Genomic DNA, 9,728 nt, shown 5'->3' on the forward strand with positions numbered 1-9,728 from the left:
CAACAGGAAATGATAAATCAACTTTAGCAGCCATTTGCATAAAATCCATTTCCTTCTACTGTGTTTTTTTCCGACTCCTACCTAGAAACACCACAAAGTACATCCTGCAATAGCCACAACATGCAAATGCTGAAGTTCTGCATTGCTGCCAGTTTGCATCATAACAATGTGGACAGTCAATGTGTGACTCTTTTGCCATGTGAGGCTGCTACAAAGGTCAAAGATGTTTATATAGTCCTTTATTAATGCATCACAAAAATGTATTGGAGTGAACCTGGAGGGACTATGTCTTAAAATGGCATCACAGCTTTGTGATCACTCAACATCTTGCCTATAATTTGGGCACCTCAGTGTCACTAAAACCCTATGCCTTCCTCCTCCTCAGAATTGTTGTGGATGCGTGTAATCTCCTAAGCGGATTTGGGGGGGAGGTAAAAAGAGGTGGGTGCTTTACTTCCACAGAGGACACTGGTGCTACAGGTTGTGAGGCATTAATCCTGTTCAAGGCCACAAACTCTTCACCCTTTTGCAGGCTTGCACGCTGGAGCCAGGAACAAAATTTCACACTCAGTTATCTGGAGTGTAGCTTATCCAGAGCCCAAAACAAGCCAGTAATGACCTACAACCAATGCAGAGCTCTTACTTAATGCATCTTCTTTATATGTCGTTTCTCATGTTTGACAGGAATATCGGCAGCCATCTACTGATTAACAAGACTGTGGACGCCTGCTTTGGGACGGATGCGTATGTGACCTCATTAGAGCACGTCCAGGCCCGGCTCACCCTGTCCTACAACCGGAGAGGAAACCTGGCTATCCACCTCATTAGTCCTGCCGGCACACGCTCCACTCTGCTCCACCCCAGGTAAAAACACACACACACACACACACACACACACACACACACACACACACACACACACACACACACACACACACACACACACACACACACACACACACACACACACACACACACACACACACACACACACACACCCAACAAGTTAGGAAACCAAACTGTTGACACTCCTGCTTATTGTTGTCCTGCAGGCCTCATGACTACTCATCAGAGGGTTTTAATGACTGGGCTTTCATGACCACCCACTCCTGGGATGAGAACCCCACGGGGGAGTGGACGCTGGAGATCGAGAACGTGGCTGGTGCCAGTGACTATGGTAAAGCATCTGTTATTTATGAGAGGAAATGAACATTTTGGTGGATTTGCCTGCATGTTTGTGTGTTCATATCTAAAATTTGGTGTTGTGCATGTTAATCTGTCTGTTGGAAGTATTTGAAATAGGGCTGCAACTAATGATTATTGTCATTACTTATTATATGTATCTGCTATTACTTTTATGTTTAACTGATCAATTGCTTTGTCAGTAAAAAGTCAGAAAATAGTAAAAGATGACTCGCATGACTGTTAATCAACACATGTCTGAGTCTAAAGTTCAGCTCGGGGTTAAGGGTTCAGTGCCAGGAGATTAGAGATCAAGAGGCTCCTGCCTGTGACTTTGTGCTCTTTATAAGAGCTGTGAAGCTGACTCTGTATAGCTCTGCAGCAAGCAGCTTTCTTATAGCTTGGAGCAAGATAAAGCAGTGGAGTGAATACTTCACTTGTGTTGTTTGCCCTTGGATTATCCATCTACAGCTTTCTGCATCTGGATATAGCAGGTCCAACCACAGCATGGTACTTAGAAGCCAAGAAAACCCCAAACAGCAGATCCAGATAAATGTCCTGCTCCTCCGTCCTCAGTAAGGACTCATTTATTGAAGTGTTCATCTCTCACAAGGCCCCACATTTGAATGGTTCTTCAGGGACATGTACTTTATAACACTCTTATTAGACACAGAGTGAAAACATGCTGTCTTGAAATTGCGGAGGCTACAATGAGAAGAGGATACATTTATGAGATCTACCCTAGGGATCGCCGGAGCCTTACTGTTTTTGACAGACGTGCATTTCTTTTACACCGGTTAATTTCTTATTCTTTTTATTTTTTTAAATCTCTATCTATATCTCTCCGCTCAGGCACTCTGACCCAGTTCGTCCTGGTGCTGTACGGCACAGGCTCAGCATCCTCCAGCTCCTCTGAGAAGTCTGAGCCTGGCAACGGCAGCTGTAAGACCTTGGACCTGAGGCAGATATGCATTGGTAAGGCCGGCATTTCTTGTCTCCAGTTTGTTCCTCACAGGAAGTTACTGCACAGCAGCTGGGGAAGGGGTAGTGTAATTTCTGAGTCATTCTGGAGATGTGACATGTGTAGCCTGGATGAAATGTTATCCCATGAGTGCTCGGCTGCATCCGTGTGCAGACTTGTATGAAAGTCACGCATTTATCTTTTCAAACTCCTGTAAACGTCGTGCCTTTACGTAGCTCCAGCACCAATTTTAAATGAAGATTTAACTTCTGATGAGATCAAATACAATTCTACACCAGGTCCCTTATTTAATAATCTCATTTAAATTGAAAGATGCCATATTGCCATGTTCTACCTAATCCACATACTGCTGTAGACAAGTTCTCAACATACTAGTGACTGAGCACAGTGTGAAGTCCGCCCGTTGTCTGAAACAGAGACAGTCTGACCCCTACAGGCTATCAGAGGCACTTACATACAGACAGACAACATCATACACAGAATCTTTCGAGGGTGAACTGAATTTATGATTATCATGTATTGTAATAGTACACAACTATAGTTTTCTGGTTATGAACAAGCTGATAAGACCCTGCAGTAAATTAGATTTTCCCCCTTCTGTTGGCTCACAGTCTTGTTTTCAGCTCTGTTACCCCGAGCACCCACAGTCTGTTGATTGCTGTTAAAGCCAATGGTCTGCATCTGGACCTGCTGCATATGGAAATGGGTCTGGTGACTTAAACATGCTGCACTCAGCATATTAATTGGCAAACTTTTTTTTTTTAGTACTAACAAAAGTGAAAATGGCAACTTGAAAGCAAAATTGCCTTGAAACAATATCTCACATTTCCAAGAAGCCAAACAAGCCATGGCTGAATAAATACAGAAATGTCAGACACAGCGTGCTTTACCATGTTAACTGTGCTCTCTGAGCTCTGACTGTCTGGGCAGGAATCCTGGTTCTCTGTTTTTGGCTTGTCTGACTCATATGAAGACGTGAAAGGTGTGTGCGGCTATTTTTTTCAGTTTTCTTTCTCTGTGTTACAGAGTGCAACGCCGGCTACTACCTCTTTCAGCAGGGCTGTGTGAAAGAATGTCCAGCAGGCTTCTCAGTGGGCACCCAGCCCCTCAACTACACAGTGGGAAACTTCATAACACCAGCTTTTGTCCCTGCCTGCCTGCCCTGCCCTCCGCCCTGCCTGACCTGCAGCAGCCTCAGCCCTAAGGCCTGCCTGTCCTGCCTCCCTCACAGTTCCCTTGACCCCGTCTCTGGCACCTGCCTGCACCTCAACCAGTACATGCGCGAGTCCCCTGGCAGCTTCATGGTGGGCCAGGGGAACCCGGGATCGCAGCCCCAGCTCAGCTCCCGGCTGCCCATCACCATCGCTGTGCTCAGCTGCATGGCCATCATGGCCACCTTCGCTGGCATCTTCCTGCTGCTGCAGCTGCGCTCGGGCGCACTCATCAAGCTGCCCTCTTTGGAGGCTGGCAGGGGCCTCGGGGGAAATAGGGTGGTGTCGTACCGCGGCATACCGACAATGTGGGGGGATGATGGGGTAAATACAGACTCAGAAAACGAAGAGTTTGACGTCCATAATGAGAGGACTGCCTTTATCAAAACACAAAGTGCTCTTTAATGCCTCCCCCACATCCCTCCTTCTTTTCTGCTTTTAAAGTCTTCTCATCCCATTTGTCTGATAATTCAGGGCTGTGGTAACTGACCTTCAGTCTTTTCTGATTTTATCTCTCATCCCTTTTTTTTTTTCTGTATCTGTCTTATCGTGTTTTCATCTGAGTCCTGCTTCAGGATCCCGTGTTCCACTCTGCTTTGGGAGACATGATGGGAAGCTGCTGTCTCTCAGAGCTCGGGATGGCCCGGGCTTTGCTCTGTTCACACTTGGGCGCATTCCTATTAAACTGGCTCTCTCCTTCCTCTTGCCCTCAATCACTAACGGTGTCTGTCTGTGCAGTCCATTTTCCCCTCCAGCTCCAACTCCTTTTTGTTACAGTAAACAAATGATTATTTACTTTTTTTCTCTCTTTCGATCAGTCTCGGTGCAGTAGCCTGACGAGATTGTTGAATGTGAGGAGTATAGATGTGTGTGTGTGTGTGTGTGTTTGTGCACACGTCCGAATGCCTGTCGCTGTGTGAATGTGAGTGTGTAAATCTGATGTGTAGTGCCCTTTACAAAGAGGCTAAAGCTGGCCCTGTCACATTTAGTACTTTAACTAAAAAAAGTGCTAACAAAAAATTGTATCATGGGGCATGAAATCGAATTCGGAAACATTGACTCTCTGAAGTGCCATTTAGTGATCTGTTCAGAAAAGCACCATTTTTAAATGGCAATTTTAAAATGCACATATGAAAAGCATAAAAGTTGTCAAGGGGAAGTCCAGACTTGAACAGTTTGTGATCGAGTGTCACCAGTCAGAGAAACAAAACAGACTGTCTGAGAGCTTTCTGAGTATGTCATGTCTGTCATTAATTTTTGACGATGAGACAATGTTTATATATTTAATTTGAACAAAATCGATCTCAGTATTTTTTTTCATCTGTGTAATAATTGATCTGTGTGATGGGGCCTTTAGATCTCCTATTGTACACACAATCCGGAAAGATCTCTCTGTGCTGGCAGAACAAACTGAGTCACACAACTATCAATACTTCTTCCAGCCTTTTGGGATTCAAGATGGAGCCATAACTTCTCCTGTGCTCATAACCTCCCGACCGTCACAAGGAACGGTGTCAAAAAATAAGATGCATTTAAAGAGGGAAAAAAACACACACACACAGGCTACTCGATCAACCCGGAGGCACAATCCCTTCCAGGGATATTTAATTTCTGTGTCTGATGTGCTCACATCCTGGGGCTGAGAGAGAAGCAGCCGAGGTGCTGATGGGACCCAGAACAATATGTGACTGTTGAGCACAAGAGCTTCTCAAAGCAGCTGGCAGGTTTTGAGTTACCTGTGATTGATTTCTCGACAGATGCAGTAACAACACATCGATGCTTTCACTTTTGTCTGAGCACATTAGCACTACAGACACATGCCTCAAATCTTAATGACTGAAACTTTATGTGTGTGTGCATGGCTGAGTGTGTGAGTGTGTGAGTGTGTGAGTGTGTTACTTAGTTTACTGCACATGAGGTGGAGAAATGTTTACCTGCCCTCTGAAGTGAAGGTTTCCTTTCCTGCTCCTCTGTCTCACGGTCTCCGCTTTCTTCTTCCAATCTTGAATATTGTTTAGAAATCCTGCGTTGAGACTCCACATCTCATCAGTGTCTCTGCACTTTCCCTCCAGTCTTCATCTGATCTGAATTTCAGATTATCTCTTTCAGTGTACTTGCCAATTAATTATATTCTGAATGAAATTGCAGCAACTATTTATTCTGAGAGATTTTAATCATACCTTTAGGGAAGATTGTTTTAAAGTGATTTTTCTCCTGGGCTGGTTATCATCTAAAATATGCATCTCCATGTTTTAATCCAGAGTAGCCATTTTGAATCCATTGATCTTTTTTTTTTTTTTTTTTTACTATGTTTAATTTTTTTTTTTCACTTCCAGTACAAAAACAGTGGAGCTTGCTAAGAGAGGTTGTCATGGTGATGACTTGCATACAAAACTGCAGCAGCTCATCCTTTTTTATCTACCTCTCATATCATTCAGCAAGAGTTAATCCACCTTTTTAGAGGAGCTGTTAAATGATTATAGAGGTCAAATTATATGTAGGTCAGATATATAAACGCCTCTCGGGGGAAAGATTTAGGGGGATAGGCATGTCAGTCAAAATTATGTTCAGAAACTGTAAAGCTGCTGTGTAAATTCTAGTCTCTGAAACCTCCTATTTCTCCTAAAATGTATTGCCTTTAGGATCAGCATTCATGGGCAGTCACACCCGGGCTTTAAAACCTGTTATTGAAAATACAATGCAGGAGGATTGTCCACAGATCTTGTTGGGCAGCGTTTAAGTGCTAAATCAACTTAAAATTGTTAGGGGCGTTTGTTTTCCTCACCTCTCATACTCTACCAGTGGCAACTCCATCAGGGGTGACCACCTTTTTTGTTTTGTTCTTATGTCACGGACAATCAATCAGTTTCCTTGTTTTGAGGGCAGAACAGATTTTAATTTAACCACTTGTGTTGAAAGGCCTTCTCAGAAGGCATTGTTCATAAATATGCAGAGCTGAATGTGATTCAAATTGTGGAAGCGTGTTCAGAGAGAAAGGGGGGGAAAAAAAAAAAAAAATAGCAGAGAATAAAAAAAACCAATATCTGCCAACATCCTGTTCAAAAGTGTGGAGAGCAATTGATATGTATGCGCTCAAACACAGCACTGAACCATGAGGCTTAATTCATCTCAGATGGCCAGTGCAGGTGTAGCACATTTGGCTTATCACTGCAGTTTCTGCCAGGAAGCACTAAACTGGATTGGAAACCAACCTGAGAATGTGTATTAAGAGAAAGTGCTCTCAAAAGGAACAAAGCAGATTGTGTGCTGCATCGCTTTGTGTGTACATTAGCGCCTTCTGTCATTTAGGTTTTGATTAGTCCCAGTTTAAGGAGGATGCAAATTTAGAAATGTAATAACTACAGCCTCAGACTTGAGCCACAAAATCTTACTGTGTTCCCAGTTTGGTGTGAAATGTGTAAACAACAGATAATGCGCTAATGCGGCACCAAAATTGTTTCCATAATGTATTTTCTTAATCTTTCTGGATGCTCAAAGTTAGCTTTTTTTTTTAGAAGAACTATAATGTGGGACTGACCAATTTGTTGCAATTAGTATCGACTAGTTGATGCTCAGTCTTGTCAACAGTATCCATTGTGCATCATCCCTTACAAAAGACCTATATTGCTTCCACAAACTATAAAGTTGCTCCTGGAGTGTAACACAGTGGGGTGTTTAGATAAGTTTCTGTGGCCCCTTGAGTGCACGTGCAAAATGATTTATTCATCTTAGCCTGATGTTGCATTCACTACGGCTTGAAAACTCAGAGCTTTGTGCATTCAAGTGTTCAACTTTTAAGAAAATCATGAATGCGGGCAGCATTAAGTAGCTAGTGTTTCCAAAGCACAGGGAGCTGCTGAAAACCATTGGCAGCCTGCTCACTCTTTCACTGCAAGAATGCGATGGAAATTACACACTAAAAAAAAACGAGGTTCTCTAATTGTGCCAGAAAGCAGCTCGTAATTTTAAGGCTACCACTTCACTGGCACTAAAGTGTGAAGCCTCTTCATGTAGAAAGTAACAGGAATGTTACAAAAATTCTGCTCATTGCAAACAAGTCTCCTCTCCTTATAAAGAAAAGACTCGCTCTTGGGAATGATGGAGGCTTTTTCTTTATACAGCTCATGTATTTAACGCATAGCTCGATGTGACTTCAGTCCTGCCTTAGGATGTAGTCTGAAGTGATCAATATGAAGTCGGATGGAGTTAATAGGAGCAATATCTTTGGCGTAACCAAAGACAATCATTTCAATGCTGTCTGAGTGTTGCGACGTGTTGCTTTCAGGTTGTCACAGTCCATTGAACCCTTCACTCGTGTTCAAAGTCTTTTGTTGGCGTCATCCTGTCCTCTGTGACACCCTGTATGTTCAGCAGCTGTGGAGGGAGGAGGTAGAATGTATCCCATCTCCATTAACTTAAGGGCTGAATCAGATCTGCGTGCGTTCATGTGCTCACATGCTCTTTAAAGTATAAATGAAACACTTGGTGTTTCATTTATACCAGATGGTGGGGTGGTGGTTAGTGGAGCAGCCTCAGATGACTCTGTTGACCTCTTCTGGTTCCTGGCCTGTGGCTGCACACCGTACCTTACAGATTTGTGACCTATGAATAATGTACAAGAATGACTCTCTTACATGGGATGTAACTCTAAAATAAGGCCTATTTTTGTACTATATGAACGGTGCAGTGTAATTTTCTTGTAATTTAAAGATTTTTTTGCTCTTGTTTTTCTCCTTTTTATTTAATTGATGTCAATTATAGATTCTACTAAAAATAAAGATCTATGCAAATTTGAATGTGTTTTTATTAACTTCAATGCGCTTAAAAGTAAAACTGACTTGGTGTATAAAAACTGCACAGTGGTGGCAGACTACTACTCAGATCCCTTAAGTAAATGTCCCAGAACAATAACGTATTATGTTATGAGTAAAGTATTACCAGCAAAGCATACTTAAAGGTAGTGGTGGTGGTTGGAGACAAGACAAGTATTCATTTTGGACTTTAAAAAACCATTTGCATTGAGCTAAATGCTGACATGATCACAGTGACGATACGAACATGCTGATTTTAAGCAGGTATATTGTTTGCCATGTTCACCATCTCAGTTTAATATGGGGCAGCTGAGGCTGAAAAGTATTGGACGTATAACAATTTTGACCTGATGATGGCGCTAGATGAATAGTTAAGGGATCAATCGAGATCACAATTCATCCTGAAGGGGAAATGACTGTATGTACAAAATGTCATGATAATCGTATCAGTTGTTGAGACATTTCAGTCTGGACCTAAGAGGCGGAAAGACAAACTAGCACTTCCATCCCCAGAGTAAAGCTGCTTGTATGGCAAAAAAAAAAGATTCCTGGTTCCTCATGTGATTGTGGATCTTTTGGTGTTTTTTTCAGGGATGTGATTTTGCTAAACTTTCCCCAAAATACTGCAATTATGTGGTGTTGTCAGTGTGAGTCGTCATGTGTTTTGTGAAGTGCATTGCTGCATTTGAAAAGTTTCCCACATGTTTTGCAAGGATACGGTTTCTCTCCTGCCTGGGTTCTCCTGTGCTTTTTCAAGTCTGACTTCTGACAGGCTTTTTTCCACGTGTTACAAATGTACAGCTTCCCACGTGTGTGTGTGTGTGTGTGTGTGTGTGTGTTCTCATATAAAGTGTCAAGTTACTGTTCCACCTGTAATAATTTCCACACATTTTGCAAAAAAAGGGTTTCTCCCCCAAATGGTTTCATGCATTCTTTGTCAGTTCTAGCTTGAAACACAATCCTGCAGGTGTTGGTACAGCTTCTCACCTGTGTCGATCCTTATGTGGACTGAAAAGGCACCCATCCATCTGAATAGCTTTCCCACATGTTTTGCAAATGTGCAGCTTCTCACCTGTGTGGATCCTCATGTGTCTATTCAATTTCGACTATAAAGATATCCCACAATTGTCACTTTTAAACAACTTTTCACCAGCGTGGGTATTAAAGTGAACCTTTAACATGGTAGAGTTACATAGATCATGACTGTTGCCTTTTGGTGTCCTTCCTTTAGTTTTGGTTCTGCACCCATAGCTGATGCTGAGTTTTGATGATCGTCTCTTGTGTGATCTTGGCTCTCATCTGCATGGGAGTTGTGAGCGAGGAGCTGGGGATCCCTGTTTGGTTCGGATACAACAGAGTTGTGAACGGACATGTTGACTGCAGGCTCTTTCTCTCTTTTACTCAAAGTTTCATCACCGTTCAAACGCAATGTCTGGTCCTCACTGACTTGTGCTGAGTTCCTTCTGTTCCTCTTCAATCTGTGCAGGCTCTGGATCCCCTTGGTACACTCCAGAGTTCCTCTTCTTGTTAGAGAGCTGCTGC

General features: G+C 42.8%; 1 protein-coding gene across 1 annotated transcript in view; it reads left to right on the top strand.

Annotated features, from left to right (window-relative positions):
* Positions 1 to 8,171, top strand: part of furina (furin (paired basic amino acid cleaving enzyme) a) — a gene marked incomplete in the record, with an annotated part of 76,220 nt that extends 68,049 nt beyond the window's left edge. The window contains 4 exon segments of the mRNA XM_046032287.1: positions 685 to 864; positions 1,053 to 1,177; positions 2,035 to 2,157; positions 3,191 to 8,171. Of these exon segments, the coding sequence (XP_045888243.1) occupies positions 685 to 864; positions 1,053 to 1,177; positions 2,035 to 2,157; positions 3,191 to 3,780 (1,018 nt within the window).
* Between the last annotated feature and the right edge of the window lie 1,557 nt (positions 8,172 to 9,728).

Source organism: Micropterus dolomieu, linkage group LG20 (genome assembly GCF_021292245.1).
Source record: "Micropterus dolomieu isolate WLL.071019.BEF.003 ecotype Adirondacks linkage group LG20, ASM2129224v1, whole genome shotgun sequence".
Classification (NCBI taxonomy): domain Eukaryota; kingdom Metazoa; phylum Chordata; class Actinopteri; order Centrarchiformes; family Centrarchidae; genus Micropterus; species Micropterus dolomieu.